The 24,290-nt window shown below is 42.8% G+C and overlaps 2 protein-coding genes across 6 annotated transcripts; both read right to left on the minus strand.

Moving 5' to 3' along the window:
* Window positions 1-212: 212 nt before the first annotated feature.
* LOC117426539 (hypermethylated in cancer 2 protein-like) lies at window positions 213-19,148 on the minus strand. 5 transcript variants are annotated; one of them, XM_034925229.2, is made up of 3 exons: window positions 18,945-19,148; window positions 9,906-9,994; window positions 213-4,471 (listed from the first exon to the last, which is right to left on the minus strand). In XM_034925229.2, the coding sequence occupies exon 3, from the start codon at window positions 4,439-4,441 to the stop codon at window positions 2,804-2,806; it is 1,638 nt and encodes a 545-aa protein (XP_034781120.2). In that variant the 5' UTR covers window positions 4,442-4,471; window positions 9,906-9,994; window positions 18,945-19,148; the 3' UTR covers window positions 213-2,803. The 5 variants fall into 5 exon arrangements, with proteins under 5 accessions (XP_034781120.2, XP_058888753.1, XP_058888754.1 ...); XM_059032770.1 differs by having other exon boundaries at window positions 9,906-10,018; XM_059032771.1 differs by lacking the exon at window positions 18,945-19,148 and adding an exon at window positions 18,287-18,911.
* A 2,392-nt stretch (window positions 19,149-21,540) lies between these two features.
* LOC117973337 (adenosine receptor A2b-like) lies at window positions 21,541-24,017 on the minus strand. Its single transcript, XM_059032669.1, has 2 exons — window positions 23,167-24,017; window positions 21,541-22,112 (listed from the first exon to the last, which is right to left on the minus strand). Exons 1-2 carry the CDS (start codon window positions 24,015-24,017, stop codon window positions 22,040-22,042), a joined length of 924 nt encoding a protein of 307 aa, XP_058888652.1. The 3' UTR covers window positions 21,541-22,039.
* Window positions 24,018-24,290: the final 273 nt, after the last annotated feature.

The following is a 24,290-nucleotide window of genomic DNA, read 5'->3' on the forward strand; positions in this document are numbered from 1 at the left end:
TTAGATGGAGTGCAATACGAGGTTCACAACAGTATTGCTCATGTCCCGGCAGCAAAACTGCAAGGTGCTGGGACATGAACAACCCTATAGAATTATCTAGAGACAGGCAATATATGATATGAAACTATAATATATATATATATATATATATATATATATATATATATATATATATATATATATATATATATATATATATATATAAAGTGTGGCATTCATTTGAAAAAAGAAAATCGATATCAAATTTGGGGTGGTTACCAGGAATCCACGACTCAGCTGCATTAAGCTCCTATCACTAGTTCAGATTCCCATCTTAGCTGCATTCCCCCCTCGCAAAGTAAAAAATAAAATGGATACACAGGTAAAACAAAACAAAAAAAAAACAACAACTTTGAAAAAGAAAGAAAAACCAGAATGCCTATACCAAGATTTGCACCAAGGTCCCTGCACAATATAATACAGGAATAAGACAAAAAATGGACAATGCCTTTTCCTCCACCCCAACGGGCGTTTTAAGGGACTTGTTCATTTTGGCAAGGGGTGTTTTGTTTTTGTTTCATTTTCTTGTTTGTAACATTCACTCTCATTTCAGTAACATTAAGACTTTTGTCTAAGCGGGTCTATTGTTTTTACAAAATTCTAGTCAAGGTGAGCCTAAAACAGACAGTTGTCTTTAAAACCACAGCGTCCCACAGTCTTGTTATAAGGCTCAAAATATACATGCACTGGTGTCTGTTTGCATGGAAAAGGACAAAATCACTCAAGAATGTCCGGTCTCGCCCCACATTTTGACATTCCCCAGAAGCTGGTTTAAGCTGTAGCAACACAAGCTCCCTCCATCCCTCCCTGTGAAAGACCCGAGACGTGCACTCCTGCTACACTCTGCAGGAGGAGGAGGTAAAACAACAAGACTGGCTGCAGGTGAAAAACAAATGAAGAGGAGATGTCCCCTCCCTTCAATAAGAGATCGGCCCTGGATAATAACAACAGGACAACTTTCAGAAACATGGAACAAAAACAAAACACAAACCTATGGGACACGATACCTTCCGGTTTTAGTAGCTACAATTTTTGGTCTGAACTGAAAAGCATGAACCTGTTACAGATACAGAACGTATATATAAAAGACAGTAACTGTAACAAAAGGACAATGGTATTGAGGGATACTTTGTGAACTTTAACCAACTGAAAGTTTACGGTTTTACCAGCCCACCAATCAGCAAAAGTTACACTTGCATTTCCATTGGTCTCATTGACAGTGGTTATCCAACCCCAAACAGTGTCTCTCTCGGTCTACCTCTCACTATTTAACTGGATAAAGCCTGACTTTTCTTCTTTAGCGGATAACTTAAAATAAAACATTCTGCTGTTGAACATTTAGTCACATTCTAACTTTGGTTGTGAGCTTCTGTAGCAAGTTCTAGGAATACATGCTTCTTGGCATGCGTTGGCTCTTTGGACTATACTCCCTTTCTACCTAACCTATACCCTAAGCTCTTCTATTTGTTTTAGGCAAGGTAATTACAGTACTGTTTGAAAATTAGGATCCCCGGAAACCGGGAACCTCAAAAGCTATTGGTTTACAAAATAAAAATCCCACAAAAAACACAAAAACAAACGAACAAGGGAAAACCTGTGATGAAAGATGGGCAGGTTAAAGCATTACCTTAAAATCAACTGTATTCTACATACTTTATACATGTAATTCCATTAGGAACCCCTGGTCTTCCACTGATCAATGTATTTATACATGTAATTCCATTAGGAACCCCTGGTCTTCCACTGATCAATGTATTTATACATGTAATTCCATTAGGAACCCCTGGTCTTCCACTGATCAATGTATTTATACATGTAATTCCATTAGGAACCCCTGGTCTTCCACTGATCAATGTATTGTTCTTAAGAATTAAGAGGTAGCAAGGTAACAAGTCCATTCCAACAGGCTTGTTTAGTTCAGTTTTTTTTTTCCTTTTTTTGTGTGTGAGGGGAGGAAAGCTTAAAACACCAAAAAAAACTGTAAAACAAAAACGTACCTACAAAACTTGAAGCAAGTCCAGTCTACACCAAAAAAAAGGCCCCCCTCCCCCATTAGACATATCCCAAGACCATCCAGTTTAAACATTCACATAAACATTACAACAAGTTCTTAATAAAACAAGTACCTCTAGGTTTAGAAGGAAATACCACTATGAACTACAAGAAAGAAAAGACCCCCAGCTCGCAAACAGAAACTCTGTTCAAGGACAACCCCCTGTATTAACCACAGGCAAGGTGAAAGACATTTCTGTTTTCTGAAATCACAACCAAGCCTCCATCTTCCCCCCTACCTCCACCTGCTATGCCTTTTAAATCAAACCCAGAACAAAGATTAGGACTTGATTTCATTCTTACGCTTAGAAACAATGTAGCCCATTTTAGAACAATTTGGTTTTGTTATTAGCAATTGTGAACCATCTGATTTTATCTTGAATTAGGACCCATTTCTAAGAATCAGACCAAGGATAGTATCAGAAGGACCACAAAACCCAAGTTATTGTGTGAAGCAGGACCACAGGTTTAAACCCCCAACATTCAATCCACGACCTCCTTCCAAAGTGGCCTCGACGCGATTTCAGAAAACAGCAGCTCTCACTGCAAGCATTGAACAAGAACGTGCTTATTTATCAAAGCGGGGTGACCTTCGAAAGAACCCTTCAGAGGCTTCTTCGTATCCCCACTGCAGATGTCAGAGAAGCACATTCTCTAGAAATTCAGCTTTGTGTTTGTTGGTTTGTTACTTTGTTTCGTCAAAGTCTTTGGCTTATGTCGGGGAGGTGTGCATTCGCAGGTGGCTGATCAGGTTGCGCTGCTGGGTGAATTTCCCACCACAAAGCTGACATTCATATGGTTTTTCACCTGAGTGGACTCGCATGTGCTCGGTCAGGCGGTACTGCCTGGTGAAGCGCATCCCGCATTCTTCGCAAGCAAAAGGCTTCAGGCCCAGGTGGCTCCGCATGTGACGCGTCATGGTGCCCCGCTGGGTAAACATTTTCCCGCAGATGTTGCAGGGGAAAGGCCGGGTGAGCCAGTGGGTCTTCTCGTGCTGCCTCAGAGTGGCTGGATCCTTGTAGCTCTTCTCGCACACCGAACACTTGAACGGTCTCGACTCACTGCCGAATGTCGAGCTCTGGGTGGACAGGTCTTCGGCTTCCTCCTTGATGTAGGCGCCCTCCTCCTTGATGTACAGTTCTTCCTCTGTGTGCGTCTCGACGTGAGCGTTCAGCTGCTCCGAGCTGGGGAACCCCTTCCCGCACGGGATGCACACGTACAGGTTGTCCCCGTACGCGACGGGCTCAAAGCCCTCTTGCCGGTACACGTAGTTGGCGCTGGTCTGCCCGCTCTCGCTCTCGCTGTGCCCGCTCTCCTCGCTGTTCTCCTTCCCGTTCTCCACGTCCTCCACTTTGCACTTGAAGGAGTGCTCCGAGTTGTAACCGCCGCTGGGGCCCACGATGACACCGTTGGGCACAGTTGCTTCCTCGTCGCCTTTCCCGCTGTCCAGCGCATTCTCTTTCTTGGGCCACTCCTTCTTGCGGGCTACGTGGCGCGAGTTCTTGCGCTGCCCTGTGTCCGGCAGTGACTGGTTCTCCTCGCCCACTCCCAGTTCCATTGGCTCCCCACCTTCGAGGCTTCGAGGGTTTGTGGTGGAGTCTTCAAAAGAGGCACTGTTGGCGGTTGATGCTGTGGCAGATTGGGGGGATTCCTGGTGGTTTTCATTGGGGCTCACCTCATCTTGAGTAGTGGAGGCTGAAGGGCTCTTTTTGGACAGGTCAAGACCAAGCTCCTGATCACTGGAGAGGTTACCATTGCTTCCATTTTTCCCAGCCCCAAGGTTTAGGGAGCCTTCCCGGTTCGAGCCACCAACGTAGAGATCATCATCGGATAGTTTGTCCTTCAGGAGATCTTCGACAAGCTGCTGTTTCTTCCCACTTTCTTTTGACACTGAATAGCGGTTCTGAATGACTGGTGTGGAGGAGAGCCTCTGGTTCCGGAGGGGCCTCCCTGTATTTGGGGTTGTAGCCTTGGTGGGTAAGGGTTTCCCATTGCGCTTCAACTTTCTCCTGCACAGAGCTGACAGGTCGTGGAGTTGGAGGTAGCTAGCTGCAGTGAGGAGGGCATTGAAGTTGTTTTCACTAGCCTGGTCTGCTGATAACAGCTTGCCAGTGTAAATGAAGTCCAGAATCTGCCGGAACACAGAGGGGTTGACCATGTCTGTGTCCAGGTTGATTAGGTTGTCATGAAGCACAAGGGATTTGAAGTAGATGCTGCTGGCTGCCAAGATGTTCTTGTGGGCTCGGAAGAGAGCATTCTCCACCACAATGATGACGTCACAGAGAAACCCTTTAGCTCGCTGCTGATTCAGCTGCAGCAGCAATTGTTTGGCATGATTTGGCAGTTCCATTTCCACCTTCTCTTCTCACACCTGTACCACCTACAGAGGGGAAAAAAACAAACAAATATTTAGAAGCTTTCACCAACTTCAATAAAAAAAAAACTCAGCAAATTTAAAGAGATGCAGTTTGGGTACTATATAAAAATCACTGCTTACAAAAACAACACTGCACCTGTAACTAGCCATGCACACATTACAGCACGCCACAGATGAGAATCAGGTTGTAACACAATTACACCCTTACACTGAAATGTCAGCACTTGAAAAAGTTTCCCCAATTACAACACCTAGCTGAAACACAGCATGCACTGCCTGGGCCAGCCAGTCAAGACCCCAAAACAATTTCTACACCACCAGTGTATGAAAAAGTCCGGTCTAGAATAACAGACAATTTAAAAAAAAAAAACACAACATTCACACTTTGTTAAGTAAGTGCAGTGCTTCTGAACTTATCAGCAACATGACTGCTACAGCCATTTAAATTACAAGATGAAGCCCAGCAGACCGTTCACAAAGGAAGGGGGTTCCTAGAGGAAACAGGAGAGAGATTGGGCAGCGGGAACACAGAAGTTGAGTGTGATGAATAAATACAGTGTGGTACGAGCAGGAAGAGATAGTATAACCGCCGCCTAGTCCTCTGCTGCTCATGAACCCTGGCAACGGTCCAGATGTGGTCACAGATGAGAGGAAGCTTCAATAGCAGCGCACTGCAATAGCTGATGAGAACACAGAGAGGCCACTCCATTAACGCTTTCCTTGTGTGACCCTGGATAATCAGCCTGCTGACAAGGGCAGGACTTTAAACTGATAAAGCGTATTAGAACAGTCCTGCCTTGCGCATGCCATTCTTCCACTACTGAGGACTTGGAGGCGTAACAGAACATTCCATTTTATCAGAAAAGGCTTTATTCTTCATTACGTTTGTTTCAGACCTAGTTCGGCTTCTCAGATGGACGGTGGTCGCTTCATAGACAGCGTTATAAATACTTTGAAATAAACAAACTCTAACAAACTTTAGAAAGAATTCCCCCTCCCCCCCCTTGAAAAAAGCAGGAGAGAAAGCACACCCATTATACACACACACAGCGTTTAAAACAAACTTTAAAAAATGGTTATTGTCTTTCAAATAAAAAGTCAACTCCAGCTTTCAAAACACAGCCTGTTGTCCCGTTTTGCAATTGCTACTATCGCTTCCCAGAAAGCGCGTTTGAACTGCCTGCTGCTCTGTTCATTACCTCTGTGACTCGGTTACTTGGGACGGCCTCCATTGTGTGCAGGACAGCTGGAGACACAGGTAAGCTGCACTCAGCCCTGTCTGAACTCATGGGTTAAATCTCTTTAAAAACCTGGGTACAGTTTCACAGTGCTTAGCAGAGTCTGAGACATTGGGGTGCACAATGATTTATACAGGAGGTGCATTTAGTGTTAATCAGATTAATGTTTAATCAGGAATGCACATTTATTACAGAACTGGCTCACTATTACAGTATTCTTTGTTGTGACAACACTGTCTGCTTTGTGTTCAAGAATAAAAAGGGGTTCATTTCGAAACTCATCGCTTTAAATACAGACTGTAAAACACAGAGCCACAACAAAACAGACGGCTTTTGAAATGACAAAACCCATAAAGCAGTGGCACTTATTTGAAATGAAGGTTTTCAAACCCCTTAAATATGTTTGCCCGCTAACACACAGAGGCCTATCTGATGTGGCCTTTGGCACTATTTCAAAGAAAACAGCATGCATGTGTGCCTGCCTGCCTGACTCTGCAATCTTGAAAACGATACTGTCCAAGCAGCGCTTTACTAGATACGGATAGTAATCTCTTCACTCCACACTTGAAACTAGCAAGAGATACTTCAACGGTTTATTACAGGAGAACAATTGTTTGCATTCACTCAATCAAGGTCCACATGAGGAATGCTGTGTACATCTCCACGCAATCCTGGCTGAGACAGAATGTGGGACTGCAATAGCTGAAGAAATCTAGCAAGGAACTACTCACTATAACACAATGTTCTCTCTCTCTCTCTCCCTCACACACACACTGCTACCGCCAAGAAATAAAACTGAATCAACACAGACAGTCTACAGCGAGCTGACTGATGAATCCCAGGGTAGACTGACCTGTTAAATATAACCTAGGCACTGTATAATACCATCGCTTCTACTACACTTCTTAACTGTTCTGCCCCACAGAGCAAGCAAGCAGGAGACGAGGCTTTTACTGTTACAGAGTGGACTTGTTAACATTACTGATAGTTTGTACAGAGCGTCAAACAGAATGTCCAATGAGAAATTTGACCTTTAAAGTTTCCTAAAATCACTTGTATTAAAAAAGGTACAACAAAGAAAGCACTAAATGTTGCAAAAGGAAAAGCAAAGCAGCACTATATTTACCAAGTGGAGTTTATTATAGAATGAGACGCATTTTATAAACTTAGAATAGGACTCCTGGATTATTGTAGAGCAGTACTTGGGGCATCCAAGAAGAATACGTGTGACCTTAAAATGTTTGATTTAGTTACTGTGCTACTGTGATAATGGCAAGAGAGCAGGGTTGAGTGTCTCTCTGTGTGTGCGTGTAATGTTCTGGGACAAAGTAAACCCTTAACACAATGAGCACAAACCCCACTGCCAAAACTGTAGGTTTCCATGGACCCCTGGGGTTTGTTTTATCCCTTCAATTAAATCAAACAACTGCAACTATTCAAATGCTTTCCCCTGTTGTCTGGAGTAATAAATGTAGGCATGCTCCACTGGGAATGTCAAATTCACTGCGCTTGTGTGTGCTGCATGAACAGAAAGGTGTGGAAGCCGTATTCATTTAAATCAAGATTGCTAATCTATTCCAAAAACATGCAATGAACCTGCCTCGGCTCTTCAGCAAACACCTCATCTGCAATGAAGGTTCAACTCCTTCTTAAGCAACAGCTGGAAGCCCTTCGGACACATCAATATTATACAAAGCACAATACAGGTACCAAGTATTCTGGTTTCTTTGTAATACTTCCTTGTAATGGATGTCTGACTGAAAGCGATCTGGCTATGGTGTGGAGCCAGCGAGTTCTAAACCACGTCTGCAGATTCCAGTGGATTCGAGGAGCTTCACGTGACCACGGTGAGCCTTGTGAACATCAGAAACAGGAAACGCAACATAACTATGATGCAGACCAGTGAATTAAACCCTGTATATGAAAGGAGGCCAAAGCGGACGCCACTCTGCCTATAACAGGCCAGCTGGAGGTAATGACTCCCAGCTCCGAAGATGAAATCACAATTTCTTTCATTCTGTTTTACTCCACACAGTGTAGTGCTAAAATAGAAAGAGGAGATGCTGCTGTGTCAAACCAATTAGTTCAGGAGTGTTCTTGAAGTAACTCATCCTATAGGCATTCCACATACCTTTATGTTCTGTAGGACGTGAAAGGGGATTAGCAGCTGTTCTAGCCTAATGTACTGTATAGAAGTTTTTTAAACCATTATCAATTGGTAGAAGTTTCAGAAATGTACATTCGAGGCAATGGGACAATCCCACATGGCACACAGTGGACTGCAGCATGGTAATCAATCACTATAACACCACCCCAATAAGAAGATGTGTACACAAGCAGAGAAACACGCCCCATCAAGCAAGCACAATCACTTCACTGCGAAACGAGGTTAGACTCTAAACAGCAGCTTCAACATTTCACTGCAACGCGTTCATTTGCATTTCTTCATTAGCGGGCACCCTCAAGGCACTGTACCTGGACAGGATGAAACTCGACAGATTGGAAACAGCTCAGAGCAAGTTTACAGTGTGTCATCACTGTGTGACGGGGAAGCAGGCTGACTGATTGCCCAGGGAAAGGAATTCCACTCACAGTTGGGCTGCACAGCAAGAAAAGGCCATAGTGCCGCAGTCTTCGGACCAACAGAACAGAGACACTGTCAGTATCAGGGAAAAGCCAGACACACACAGGACAAGTTAGTTAGCTACCTGGGTGCTGATCCACGCACTATCCCCAGGAAGCTGAAGGAGTGTGGAAGTCGGGTCTATTCTTTATTTCACTGCGTCTAGGGATACAGATCAGATTGCTGTAGCACAAATGAACAGGTTTGCCCCCAGGGAAAAAAATATGAACTGCTCAAGTGTAAAGAAACCAAATTACTTAAATGCACCCCCACCCTGCTCAAAATCAGTGTTGTACCAGTATTGCAACACGCAGCCTACCTGCAGAGACATGCAAACCCAGGATCATACTTGCAACAGGTTGCATGCAGGGTTAAGAGCTGAAGAATTTGACAAGGATAGAACAGCTACGTCAAAGAATATACAAAATACAAGGAATTGAAGCACACTGCCCAACACAAACTAAATAAAATCCATCTTGTGATCTCGGACACACGCACTGCAGCCTGCAAGCCAGCAAGCCAGCCAACATTCTGTACAAGAGAGCTTGCTTAGGGATTGTTCAAATGTGTTTATAGGGCCTCTTATACAAGATGTCTTGCTTGATTATTGTTTTTTCACCCAATTGCTATGCATAGTTGGTTTGGTTTATCTATTTGCTTATGTCTGGTTTATTTATGTCTTTTCAAACCATTGTTAACGACAAAAACAGTAAATCAAATCAAGTAAAATAAAATAGTGCACACATTTGCATCACTTCATTGGATCCTTGTCACCAACATAGGAGAGCTACTGTGCTCTGAAACAAGACAGCCTCTCTCTTCACACAGGCTGGAGTCTGCCCAGAACAAACATTTGATCCTGTTTTAAATCTGCTACAGGCAGGTGACAATGAATTTAACATACATAATTACACCTGTAACTGTGTGAACACAGCCACACCCCCACATTTCTCTGACATGAACAAAAATGAAACCCTTTCCCTGCCAACTCCCAACACATTCCTTTCAGGCAGGGATCCGCTCTGCCACAACATACGAGCACATGCGAGTGGTGTTACGTTATCAATAGCTTCCAGTTTACAAAGGGCAAACACTGATCTGTGTGCAAACCAGAAATGATGCAACGTAAAGAGGAACACAAGAAGCCTGAAGCTTCCCTGCAATAGAAAAGCTCTTGTGTACGTGAAACCAGCCTTCCACTAAACAGATCCACACCTCCCCCAGCTCACCACACAGCACGAGAGCCCTCCACCTCAGGGCTAACAGGGAGGGGAGTGAGATGGCCTTTGCATACCGAGTTACACACAGTATGCATCGTCCAAACAGACCCCCAACACCTGTTTTTCATGAACCTGCATAAAATCAGAGTTTTAAATGAATCAAGAGTTTTAAACGAATTGCTTCCAAATAGTAGGATTAAAGTAGAGAAACATCACTTCTGCAAATATGTGCTTTTATCAAAAAGATCAACCCGCAGAACAATGTGTATTAAATCAGCCAATCCCTCCCAGGTGCGCCTCTCTTTATTGTGTTGCCTGCATACACCTCAAGGTGCCATGAAGTTAAACAAACATACCTTTTGTCATCCGAGGATTGAGGCCAACAATGACTCAAACTTCTGTCCATAAAGTGCATTTACTGAGGTCTCGTTTGTATGCTGCCGACCTAGAAAACAAATTACAGCAAGCCCTGCTAAGGTTAGGAACAGAAAATTCAATTCAGCCAGAAGACAATTCACATTAGGATTGAAACTTCTCTCAAGCACACCACTGATTATGCAAGGGAAAGATTATTGGGGAAAAAAAGAACACAACTATATCCACATCAACTCAGTAACTTGTTCTAAAGTATATCCCGAGTTTCATCTCACTTCAACAGTAGTTTTCTAGATCTATGCAATCCTAATGGGCACTACATCCCTATCACTATTTACTAAAATTTGTGCAAACGTTACTACAAAAGTCTGCTTAATTCCTCCACAATCCTGGAAGCAACTGTGTTTAACAAAAGTGGATGTGAACTAAACTTAAAACAAATTATATATATAAAATTAAAAAACTACCTCCCTCAACACAATAAACAACCTAAAACATTCCTAATGGGAAAGCACCCAGTATGACAGCCCGGGACATACAATCCAGTTCAGTATACCAAAACAGGATAGTCCCCATCATTCATCTCAGAGTGAAAGAATTGCTTCAGCTCACTGCATTTCAAGCTGTATATTGCTTTAACCCGGTCATTAGAAAAGGCGGAACCTCAACCCAGTACTGAGTGACAAACAACAAGAATACTCGACTGTGCAGCAGCTCAACATGTGGTGCCACGACGGGATCTATAGGTCACACTTCACAAGGGGTTTCTAATGGTGTGCCTTGGTACAGCCTCCATACCCACTGTGATCCCCGACTCTGACTCTGTTCTGCACTCCTGATCACTGTAACACACCAGGAATTACACACGCCACCCGCTTAGAGAGCCCAGGACACCCCACACAATGAAGCTGAAGGGTTCTAACACACCAGGAATTACACACGCCACCCGCTTAGAGAGCCCAGGACGCCCCACACAATGAAGCTGAAGGGTTCTAACACACCAGGAATTACACACGCCACCCGCTTAGAGAGCCCAGGACGCCCCACACAATGAAGCTGAAGGGTTCTAACACACCAGGAATTACACACGCCACCCGCTTAGAGAGCCCAGGACGCCCCACACAATGAAGCCGAAGAGTTCTAACACACCAGGAATTACACACGCCACCCGCTTAGAGCCCAGGACGCCCCACACAATGAAGCCGAAGGGTTCTAACACACCAGGAATTACACACGCCACCCGCTTAGAGCCCAGGACGCCCCACACAATGAAGCCGAAGGGTTCTAACACACCAGGAATTACACACGCCACCCGCTTAGAGAGCCCAGGACGCCCCACACAATGAAGCTGAAGGGTTCTAACACACCAGGAATTACACACGCCACCCGCTTAGAGAGCCCAGGACGCCCCACACAATGAAGCCGAAGGGTTCTAACACACCAGGAATTACACACGCCACCCGCTTAGAGAGCCCAGGACGCCCCACACAATGAAGCTGAAGGGTTCTGCAAAGAAAAGTAAACAAGGAGCCGACTCAACATGAACAACATGCAATAAACACACAGAGTCGCAGAAATGTTTCCAAACCCCAGCCGCTCTGCACAAGATTCTCCCTGAAGAAAAGAACGGATCGAAGCAGATTCACACACTGAGGTTTTACCACACAATGGATCAGATGCCAGTGACAAGTTAGAACTGGCCCAGTCAGCTCAACTTGGCACAGAGCTCTCGCTGGTCAGATAAAAAAAAAAGGAAGAGGAGGAGAATCTATTAAACTTCAAGCCCCATTTTTAAAGTGGGTTTAAAAGAAAGCTCTGCAATCGCTGCATGATTAAACAAACCAAGTAACGCAAGCACAGCTGCCAAACCAGCTCTAATTGAATTACCAGTGCTGCCGTTTAGTGTGGTGCACTTTGAAAGATCTGTACGAGCTCCAGACCGCACGCTAATGCTCTGCTTCTGTGCTGCTAACTGCAGCGCACGCTTCAAAGAAAGCTGGGGTGGCGGGTTTGTCTGGTTTGTTTTGACCGGTTTGCTGGTTTATTAAAAGGTTAAAGGCTACATCTTATGAAGCAGCGTTCCTTTGCAAAAACAAGTCATTTCGACATCCGGGCTACGACCAGCAAATACTTGAAGCGCTCAGATCTCTCAGTCAGATATTCATAACTCAAAATGCATCAGAATCACAAGGTCTTGATAAAACCATACAAGGGTACAGTCTGCCGCACTGAAAGGCACACAGACCAATCACATTTTATATATTCACTAGTCTTTATTTTTGTCACAGTGTGATCCCAGATCCTCTCGTTCAGTCAGAGAATGCCTCATATCATATTGTTTGCATGAGCAGATCAACGCTGCACTGCTTTAAGTAATGAGATATAGATACCATTTAAAAGCAGGAGAAATAGGGCAGCATTTTCTATACTAATAGAGGCCGTTTCAAACCCCCCAAAAAAAACATACTGGTTGTGTATTCTTCAGCTTACTGTCAACGGGCGGTTTCAAGATCTGCTATTACATGCAAAGAAATGCAGCTTCTCATTAAACAAACAATGTTAAAAACAAATTTGTGTGGTACTGCAACATCCCCAGTACTAAAGGACCCCCGAGTTTGCATTTCTTGGTTTTCCTGGCTTCCCATCACATTCCACATGCTGGGCTTCTCTCCTGCCCTCCCATCACCTCTACAAACTTGAGTCACACATCGAGACGGAAAAGCAGTAAGATCTGTTTTAAGTAACATTCGCCATCAACTTCTACCTTAATTGTATGTACTGCAGATAGCAATGTACCTATCCATCTTCTATTGTATTCCCTTTTCCTAGTTTAACCCCATCAGTCACCTGGATTTACCTTGATCAGTAACACGTGAATACAATACAGCAAGCTACACTCATTAATAGATGCAGATTGGGAAGTCACAGCTCCGATGGGATAAACACATTATTACTGGATAAACTCAGATGCTACAGATACTGTTCCAACTCATCCACTTGTCCAGTGACAGGAAAGCACCCTGTAAATGGATAACCAAGCTCCAGAGAGGTCCAGCTGCTGTTCTTTATGAATAGGACTGGTGAATAGGGGTTTGGGGGGGGAGGGGGGGGGGGGGAAGCATTGACAGCCTGCAGTTGCTTTAATAGAGTTCCAAAATAAAGAAAAAGGAATGAGTCACAAAACATAAAAGGAAATGTGCCATTTTCTTTGAAGTCCAGTTTTTGCGGCAGGGATGCGTATAGCTCGTGCCACAGATTCTACAACCACCTCTTACAGTAATGCCAGCCCCTGGTTATAGTCATTCCATCTCATCTAGTCTGACACCACAGAGCCACGAATCTGACCACATGAAACCCAGGTGGAGAGGAAGGCAGGCATTCAAACAAAACCAGAGAATGAACGCCTGTGGCACAGAGAGCAGCAACACAAGACGTGCGGCACAGAGACATACAGAGCAGCAACACAAGACGTGCGGCACAGAGACACGACTACAGAGCAGCAACACAAGACGTGCGGCACAGAAACATACAGAGCAGCAACACAAGACGTGCGGCACAGAGACACGAGTAATCTATACAAGAGAGAGAGAGAGAGAGAGAGAGAGAGACCAAATGAAAACCATCCAGTGTGCACTGCGGGTCCTTTTAAATGCACATTTCAATCAAACAACGTGCATGCAAAAAATGCTGTGATGATGTAAACAGTAAAGTCTGATCTTGCCTTGACTTTCACAAGTTAAAGTTCCATGATTTACAGTATCCTTACTGTCAAATATGAGACACTACAATATAAAGGAGGCTGCAAAATGCTAAATCAAGTCTACCTTTCATAGAAAACATGTATGGTAATTTAAACGGTAAACAGCCTTTTACACAAGAACATTTATATGTTAGTCCGTTAAACACATTTAAACTAAACTAAAGTTACATTTACGTCAGCCAGACACAGCCATACTAACATTAAGGATTATAATATAAACTCAAGGGAAACAGAAATAGAATGAATATATGTTTTACTAACCGTGGTATAAGTGGACTGACTACAATGAAGGTCATAAATAACTTGTCATCCAAACTGAATATTTTTTTAGACATTTTACCAGATCTACTGCAAATATAGTACTGAACGGATCCTGAATTATACAACTGACTGCATCTGTAAGAGATGCATGTGCATGTCAAGAGGGTATATTCCATTCTCACCGTTTCATTTTCATGCATTATGGATTTCCTTAGACAACCCTTACAGTACCTACATAGTGTATTAAAGAAAAAAAAAAACTGGTTTAGCATAGCACAGAAAAACAAATCAACCACACTAAATGTGCACACTTGCAAACAAGCAATCCCTAAATTGTGGTCGCAGCAAGAATGTTAATATGTAGCTATACATGTACTGGTGAAAAATAACTTTGAGTTTTGAATTTATTCTTGCATAATAAGAAAAAAGGGGTTGCAGTTCCTGAATCGTCAATCAATTGAGACGATTAGTCAGTGGTTTACATTCCAATGTTAGCATAATTACAGTGTTTGCTAATCAATACAAGCAATGCAGTTCCCTAAACGGTTCTGCGTAGCTCATGATTAAGACTGGAAGTGCAAATACTCTCTCAAACAGCACATGTATAGAAGAAGACTTTAAAATGGATCTCCAAAACTGAGAGAAAAAACAGTCTTAAAGAACAAGAACGGGATGCAGAAAAAAAGTACAGAGTACTTGTTTAAATATGCAGAGGTTGTAATGAGTAGAATGATTGTGGTGTGAAAGCATAAACAGAATGAAATGAAGACATCCATCATTAAAGGGAAGTGTCCTTGAGACCCGAGCCTGTGTGTCTCTGAATTAAAATCCCTTCTGCACTCAACAGACTAGAAGGAAAGCTGTGTGTATACAAGTGGCTGTGGAGCTCTGTACAGCAGCACTCACAGACTCTTGTACGATGCAAGCGGCTGTGGAGCTCTGTACAGCAGCACTCACAGACTCTTGTACGATGCAGCGGCTGTGGAGCTCTGTACAGCAGCACTCACAGACTCTTGTACGATGCAAGCGGCTGTGGAGCTCTGTACAGCAGCACTCACAGACTCTTGTACGATGCAAGCGGCTGTGGAGCTCTGTACAGCAGCACTCACAGACTCTTGTACGATGCAAGCGGCTGTGGAGCTCTGTACAGCAGCACTCACAGACTCTTGTACGATGCAAGCGGCTGTGGAGCTCTGTACAGCAGCACTCACAGCCTCTTGTACGATGCAAGCGGCTGTGGAGCTCTGTACAGCAGCACTCACAGCCTCTTGTACGATGCAAGCGGCTGTGGAGCTCTGTACAGCAGCACTCACAGCCTCTTGTACGATGCAAGCGGCTGTGGAGCTCTGTACAGCAGCACTCACAGCCTCTTGTACCATGCAAGCGGCTGTGGAGCTCTGTACAGCAGCACTCACAGCCTCTTGTACCATGCAAGCGGCTGTGGAGCTCTGTACAGCAGCACTCACAGACTCTTGTACGATGCAAGCGGCTGTGGAGCTCTGTACAGCAGCACTCACAGACTCTTGTACCATGCAAGCGGCTGTGGAGCTCTGTACAGCAGCACTCACAGCCTCTTGTACCATGCAAGCGGCTGTGGAGCTCTGTACAGCAGCACTCACAGACTCTTGTACAATGGAAGCATTTCAGGGACATTGAATGTTACCTGCAGCAAGTGTACTTTAAACTGAAATTGCACTAAAGACATGGCACACACAGCGATAGAAACGTGTGCAACTATATTTATTTAAAAAAAAAAAAAAAAAAGCCAGACAGAAAAAGAAATCCAACTACTAGCTAATGATATTTATTCAGTTGGAACATTGATCAGTATATGCATGAAGTTACATCTTCCCCAATGTTAATATTAGCAGCATGCATTTCGTTATTTATCATCACAATGATCACATGACAGATTCATTAATACTGCGTCCCATTAAGGAACACGATCCCCACTGGCCTCCCTGACCTCTCTGGAATGAACACTGACCGCAAGCCAACAGGTTGGAGAGGAGTGTCACCTGAAGGTAAATATGCACCTGTGTGCCTTTGTTTCAATCACATGCATTGATACCTTCTGTACCTGGAGGGTAATGATTGATAGCACCCTACAGACAGCTGGGCTACTAAAGGAGGGCTTTCTACAAATGTCCACTCCCGGAGCAGCAGGTCTGCCCACGTTTCTCCCTGTGCAGGGTGTGAGTTTTAACCTGGAGCTTCTTGAATCTTGCTAGACAGCCTCTCCTAGGGGTTGGGGGTTGTTCATTATGTCTTAATAATTTACCAATACCAGACTTGTGTCTCAGAGCTGTGACCAGGAGTCCGGTTACACAGATGTATTTATTAGCTTATTTATAGGAAATTGTTTTGTTAAGCAGCTATTGCAAAGGTGGGATGGATAAAAATACCAGACAAATCAAACAGAACGATTACGTAAAAAACTCCTAATGTTTCCCTCCTAAAGACCTCTACACACTGGACGCGATGCGACAAGCGAATGGGTCGTACGACAACCGCACCACGACAAAAAAAAAACCAACATTTATTTTTTGATACAAGCCATTCACACTGCCTGCGATGCGACGGGCAACACTGAAGCGATGCAAAAAAAAAAAAAAAAATAGGCTTGGTGTCTATTTTGGGGATTTTGTCGCACGGCAGCTGGGGAACTGACCAATGAGGAACTGCTTCTCTTGTGCGTCTTCAGTAAACTATGCAAGAAGAAAAGATCATTCTTGCAGTATGAAAATACCCAGGGCTGTACAATAAAGGACACAAAAATTATAAAAACACAGCAATCAGTGGTGTAGTCCTAAATCTGAAAGTACTGGAACAGCAATTAAAATATTGATTTTTCTCAAACAAATTGTATAAATTGAAATTTTATTTGTACACTGAACTGGAGGTAACATTTAATAGACTTTTAGGCTACTCCCAGTCCTGCCAGCTTGGCGTGTTTTCACTGAAGTCTAGCTAGGTAAGGAGCTCTTCAATACAGTTTCTTTTCATGTCAGAAACGTAGGCGTCCCAAAACCCAAAGAGGAATCTCAAGTCTTCATCTGATCACAACAGGGACACTTGGAAATAGTCTACACAAAACAGCTCCTTCCTGGATTCAAATACATAGGATCTACATGCAAACAGAAGTGGGCGACACATTCCATGTGCATTTGAAGTGTGGTGGTGTTGCTTTGTTTAAGTCCTTGGCATGTCAGTTACAACCCCCCCCCCATCACCACTTCCCAATCCAGTTGACATGGGATTTTGCCTCCCCTTCCTCTCTAAGGTGTTTTATGCTTATCCTCCTCAAGCAAAAAAAACAGCGACACAGTAAAACTGGTTTCTGAGACTTCGTACCGGAGACCTTCACAAGACTGCACTTGTTTTTTGTTTTTTTCCCCCAGCAAGAATTTTTTTTTTCTTTTTAAATACAGAAACAAAAATAGGTATAGTATACATCCCAGCCAACATGGATGAGCAAATCACCTATAGAAATACGTTAAGAGGAGATGCTCTGCCTATGGGAGTACCTACAGAAACACCCTATATCCCTGCTCTTATAGATGGAACACAGTTAGTAATAAGAGGATCCATGCTGCCAATGTTGCCCTGTATTCTGTATGGCAATGGCCCGTGCTCTGCATTGAACATCGTAACTACTTCCACTAGTTATTACCCAACTGGTTACGTATACAAAGCAGCCCCATATTCAGTGCTTGGGTTACTGTCCGGTGGGTGATCAGCCTAACCAGGGCATCAACAAAACCTGCCAAGCCTTCTCAAACTGAAATATCTTCATATCACCCTGTGGTGTCCAAGCCTGCATTAGTCACAAGATTGCACTGCACAATACACAAAACCCATAGATGATCTGTCAATGCTTGTCATGGGAAAGCATGTGCTCTTAGGCACAGGCAGGCACACACACACACACACACACACACACACACAGCATTTCTAAAATACAACTGCTGTTTCTAATACTTCTGCAGTCCACCGGACGTTTACAACATATCATTACAGTGAGCACATCAGAGGAATAGCTACCATTCAAAAGGCGTGTATATAACATTATTGTTAATTCCAGTTCACAACAGCTGCTGTGCGTTTGTTTTTACTGCTGAAATGAAAGATATGGGTGCTTCGGTACCCAAAGCAGATGACCGGGTGCTCAAGTGGACAATACGGCAATGGAACCGTCCGCAGCAATCTGATAAGAATCTGGTTTGTGAACATAAAATAAACCCACTTCAAAGAACACCGCAGACTAACCCCAACACAAAACCTAAAAAGAGAGTTACAATTCCGTTTCGAAAAATACATTCATGTACATCAATACATTACCTGATTCAACGAATGGCGCCCATAGCAGTTTTTTTGTAATTAAATTATCCAATTTAAAAAAAAAGCCAGCGTCGATTGTATCAATTGATCACCGTTTTCCGCACATTTGTGCAAATCAAAATGATCTCGAAGCTCATCCCAAAACAATGTAACAGTTCAGTTTAAAGATACAGTATTAAAAAAACAAGCCGCCCCTTTTGGATCACAGACAACGAAATCAAAAAAGCGCTGCCCCCTGCGTTAAAGATACGGCAGACTCGTTTTTCATAAAGAGAGATATCTGCACACTTCACCTTTTCCAATTTTTTTTTTCTCTAAGCAAACTTCACATCATCAAATACTAAATAAAAGCTTATTTTTTTAAAAAAACAAAGAACTCGTATCATTGCACGTATGGCATAAAGCCGCCTCTGGATCGCTAGCTTTGCTGGTTAAGACACTGCACTGGCCGCATCTTGCCAAGCTGGTATTGCAGCTTTCCTAGCAGAGGTAGGCATTGGATAAGAGAACCCCTTTTTGTTGGCACGCGATTGCAATCACTTTTACGTGAACCTCAAACCATTTTATTCGGCACGCGGAGTCCCCACAGCCTCTGCAGCGCGCACACAACAACAGTCTTAGTGATGTGCAAATACAAACAGCAATACAAATGCGATACCTCTTAATGCATCAGCAGAAGCGTTCCCTGTTAAACCGCCCTCTCTCTCAACAGCCTTCCCAGCGCCATCTTGCAAGCTTGTGACGTTCAGATCTCACCCCTGACCCAAATTTGAATAGAAGCCAACCGAAAAAAAGCAGAAACAAACAGCAGCCCCTCTGCCAGCTCACAAACATTTGATCCGATCGTGGTAGTTACTTTGTACTCTATTTCTCCTGCTTAGCCTTGTGATTTCATTTCATCCGACGCTTTACAAGAGCAAGCATTTCCAATTGAAAGAAACAGAAACGCATTCACATATATATATATATATATATATATATATATATATATATATATATATATATATATATATATATATATATATATATATATAAATTAAAATGGGCAAGACAAAAAAAGTGAATTTGTAACATTATATGTATTTTTTCCTTTCTTGTTGCAATAATAATTACGAGAATGTCGAAATCAAGGCTTTCTACCTGGTGTATTATTATTATTATTATTATTATTATTATTATTATTATTATTATTGTTGTTGTTGTTGTTGATGTTGTCTGACTGTTTACAGACTCTCTTATAAATAAATAAATAAATGTTAAGGTTTCAGATTACAAAATAAAATGAATTTGTAACAATTTCTCTACGGCCTAGAATGTCAGAATGCCGCTAACACACGAACTCACTGTAAGTTATTTCGTCCCAGTTTGATTTTAAAACAATACTTTTCAGTGGTCTCTGAATCTCTGTGTCTTGGTGTGCTTTGCTGTGTACAGTGACCAGGCTGTGTCCTCTTACATTACTGGAAGAATTCTAACGACTGGCTTTTTAAAGATTTTTTTGTATTTTTTTTTACCCACGCGTTGTTTTTAGATATATTTTAGTTTGTTGTTTTTATATATATTTTTTCTCAGTGCATCTCTACACTGGGGCTGACACGATTAACACTACTGGATGAAACTGACTAAAACACAAGCCAGCCGCCCCGGAACCCGTAACCAAGAAACACCAGCAAAACAACCCCAGGTCCAGGGCTCCTGAACGTGAACACACTGCAGACCTCTCAAGCAGATGCAGAGAAAGGAAGTGAGGTCACAACCCAGGGCTCCTCTCCCACTATACAGGGCTGGCCTCTGCTCCACTAGGCCGTGTCTCTTGGTAACCTCGCAGGTCTTGTTTGTGATATCTTTCGCTTGACTCCACTGGCCTCTTTCGGCGTTCAGTCTTCCAGGCCCAAAACACGTCCATTGATTGCGTCATTCCAAATATTTGCCTTGTAAATGTATCTCAAGTAACTTACAATGACAGTAAAAGAATATGTATTGTCTGTGTAGTATATATAAACACCGTCACTATCCATCATCTGCAGTGTGTAGAATGTATAGATAGATAGATAGATACGCACACACATATATATCCTTTATTGTTTTTATTGATTTTGAATTGATCTAGATGACAATCCTTGGCTCTGGTACAGAAAACACAATATGTAAAATAATTCATAAAATAATCAAATACAATAATAACAATAATCTTATATTAAGGGCTGGGTGAAATCTTAGTATTATAATGCAGACTGGATAAATACAGGATATGTTTTCCAGTAAAATATTCGGCTGATGCACAAAACAAAGTGCAGCTGTCTAAGGGCTGTTGCATGGTATACAGTGCTATTGGTATTATTCAGGTTTGTCCTTACTAGAGCAAACCAAGGAATTGCAACTTTGTATCAAAGAAGGAGTCCCCTGACACCTTGTGGTCTTTTTTGTAAATTGCAGCCTTGGCTACAATGTTGCACGAGCGTTTAGGGGTGCGTGACACACCCAATGCCTTCTTTTAGGAATCCGCACGTTGATAATGTCATCTTAATGCGGTACGGATCAACTGAGCGTGTGATAAATACTATTGCATTCCATTAAGGAAAACTAGACATCCCGAAAGAGGACCAATGCATCCTCACCCCCCTTCATTTTGTGTGCAGGCTGTGAAATTGGGGTGCGATGCAGCATCGTATCATTAGAAAAGCGAGCCTATGTATATATGTGTAACAAACATAACTTATCCTGTTTTACTTATGGCTTCATGTTATAGGCAATGTGAAAACGTTGTCTTTTTTTTTTTCTTTGGTGGTGTATGACCTCCAGGGTTTAATTAAACAGCGCGTGGCATTGGCATGTCTGCTCATCTTATAATCACCAGCTTCATTAACACCCTTATCTTCGGGTGCAGTGTTGTGCATTTACAGCTTCATTGTGAGAACAGTCCCTGGAGTCTAATAAGGGCTCGATTTCTCATTGTGGTCACATTACCCGACCTACTACATTTGCTATGGAGAAAACACAGGCCTTTGATTCGATTAAAGGCTACATAATGAGACTCGGCGACAGATCAAATTGCCGCTATACCAGTTGGGTGCGTTCAGTAACCGAGCAGCTCAGAGCGAGAATTTTTCCGGTCACTGGATCACAGATGAAATTTGGTCTGTCCCGCTCTGAGCTGCTCGGGACGACTCACTACTGCCAGGCACCAGAGTGGATTGTGATGTCATACTGTTGAGAGATTAAAATGAGCATTCCATGCGCCCCTTGTAGTGACATTGCAGGCAATTATAGGCGATTCGGACAGGAGTGGCCTTGCACCTAATTAAACAGACACGTTTATTAAATTGCTTTTATTATTAATAGCATTCAAGGTGGAAGTGAAATCGATATGTAATGTCACATTCTTCACTTCAAGCATTTGCATTTATCAAACACGTTCCAAACTTTACATGCACATTGCGAAGAGGATTAAGAAAATCCGAGGAGGAAGGATGCCCGTTTACTGATCAAATAAACACATCAAATGAGACAACGTTCAAATACAAAACATTTAAATGCACAAGTCGCTCTAACATTTTGATCGAGAGTAAATCTAATCTAATTTAAAATCTTTGACTAGGTTGCATTTTATAGACGTCTGAATAATTTCTAGTGACACAAAAGTTTAGAAATGTTAAGACTACTGCCATTGCTAACTCAGTACAACTGAGTCAGAGCCCTATACCCTGCTGTTACCCGTAACTCGATTGCACGTGGATCACGTTGCTGATGCCATTAATTCCTGCAGATCACTGCAACATTGGTCTCATTGGAATCCGCCCTCTCCCCAGTCTCCGGATTAATTTTTCTGTTGGAATAATAGAATAAAAGGGTAAGCTATGACAGAAATAGGCGACACCGTTAAGGCATTACCAAGTAATGTTATATAACCCTTGTGAAATGATGACGGCCCTTCAGCAGGAGAGGCGGTCGCTGCCGGGGTTGTGTAATATTCTGCATCCCATACAGTTCTGCACCCCCTGCTTATCTACTCTATGCAATCAGGTGGCCCTGATTCGTCTTCCGCACTTTCGCCTCTCGGTTTGTTTTGTTGGAACCCCTAAGTGAACACGTTTTCTAATGGTAAGGTTAGGTTAAGTCTGTGGGTTAGTCTATATTTGCATTATTAGGGGACAATGTTTTTTTTTTTTTTTGTTTTGTTTTTACTAATCAAAAACTACTTTATTGCATATAGTACAATAAACAAGGGATGCAGAATTTTATGGGATACAAAATATTACACAACAGCGGGTCTCCATGGCTTTGCTTGCCCCCAGCGGTGGATCATGCAATTGCAGAGGTAACGTTGGGAGGAAGGAACACCACTGCGTGATTGCAATGCTGTCAGTCTGGCTTTGGAATAAGAACACAGATTGCTCCAGTAAAAAACCAACTGTATAAATGGGTAATTGTATGTAAAAATAATGTGTAAAAAAATAATGTGATATATTGTAACAATTATAAGTCGCCCTGGATAAGGGCGTCTGCTAAGAAATAAATAAATAAATAATAATAATAATAATACAATGTATTACAATACAATACAACACAATTCACGTTCCAAAGAGCTTAACACACACACACACACACACACACACACACACACACACACACACACAAACGAACAATTCAACCATAATACGAAAAGCAATACAAAAAATACATTTAAAAAAAGAGATAAAAACATTGTAAGATAAGAAAAACTAAGATGAAAAAAGCTATTTTATAAAAATACGTTCTCAATCTTGATTCAAAAACAATAAGCGAGCCAATGCAGCTTCCCAGAAGCAGATCATTCCATAATGTTATATATATATATATGCATACAGTACAATATCATTATATATACACGCAGCTCTCACCTTACAGAAGAGCTGGCGCAACATTTCCAGACCCTGCCAAGCAGCGCTTGCTTTAAAGGAGCGCAGCCTCTCACGTACAGAAAGGGGGTGAGCGCAGAGTTCACTCGGGGTAGAATTCTCAGCGGGTCTGTGGCACGGTTTTCAAATGCGTAACAGTGTGTTGTCGCGAAATCGCAAATTATAATGTACGTAAAAACCGGCGTCCAAAACAAGAGAAAGCAACCAGCCACGATTATTATGAGATGCAGAGACCCCCTCCGGTGCTCCCGCTCTGCTGAAGGGGGCTCCCGGCTGAGCTGGTACTTTGCAATCAGATACAGTTTAATATTGAGTCCTAACATGATCACCAGCGTGATCACATTGCACACGAACGTGCCGATCGAGCTGATCTTTGCGGCGGTTGCTGAAGTAACCAAGTTTAGAGCAGCCACGTGGGCGTAGGCATAAACCCAAAGACAACACACAACCAGCACGGTTTTCATTGGAGTCATTCTCCTGCTGTATTGAAAAGGGGACACTACGGCGTGGTACCTGTCCGCCTGAGCCGCTAGGATGACCAGGTAAGACAGCCCTAAGAAGTTTGAAGAAATGAAATACGTCGTGTTTTTTCCACTTACGGTATCATCAACATCAAAAATACCAAGATAGTACCACGAAACCCCCGTCCCGAAGTCACTAATGCATGTACTCATCATGTAAATGAACCTGTTCTCGGTTCGCAGGGATTTGGTTATTACGATGGAAATGAAAACCGACACATTAATGATCACGATCACGGTGGCTAAGGCACCATTAAACAAAAGCAAGAGAGCGTTTCCAAAGCTATTAAACGGGACCGCTAAAGGAACCATGTCGCCCTTCCTCCAGATTTCTTGAGAATGTGTTAGGAGCTACACACAACTTTTATACGTGTCTTAAACCACCTTAGCAATGGGCAGTGACAACAGCTTCGCCGCTGGATGGCCCCTATGAGACTAATTAACACATCTGCACGTCATCGTGATCGATCAATTTCCACTTTCTTATTTTTTTAAAATGCAGAGCTGTATAGGATGCTGTCGAACAGAATCACGGGAACAACGGATCGCCTGGATGTTATAAATAAGGAGTGTTCTTATGCATAA

This window comes from Acipenser ruthenus, chromosome 11 (assembly GCF_902713425.1).
Source record: "Acipenser ruthenus chromosome 11, fAciRut3.2 maternal haplotype, whole genome shotgun sequence".
In the NCBI taxonomy this organism is placed as follows: domain Eukaryota; kingdom Metazoa; phylum Chordata; class Actinopteri; order Acipenseriformes; family Acipenseridae; genus Acipenser; species Acipenser ruthenus.

Bases quoted from the DNA above. Each gene is read 5' to 3' on its own strand.
- LOC117426539 (XM_034044207.3), bottom strand. From the start codon at position 4,441: ATGGAACTGCCAAATCATGCCAAACAATTGCTGCTGCAGCTGAATCAG.
- LOC117973337 (XM_059032669.1), bottom strand. From the start codon at position 24,017: ATGGTTCCTTTAGCGGTCCCGTTTAATAGCTTTGGAAACGCTCTCTTG. The intron at 22,113-23,166 runs GTGAGAGCTGCG...TTATTCCAACAG, and splicing joins TGCGCCAGCTCTTCTGTAAG to AAAAATTAATCCGGAGACTG.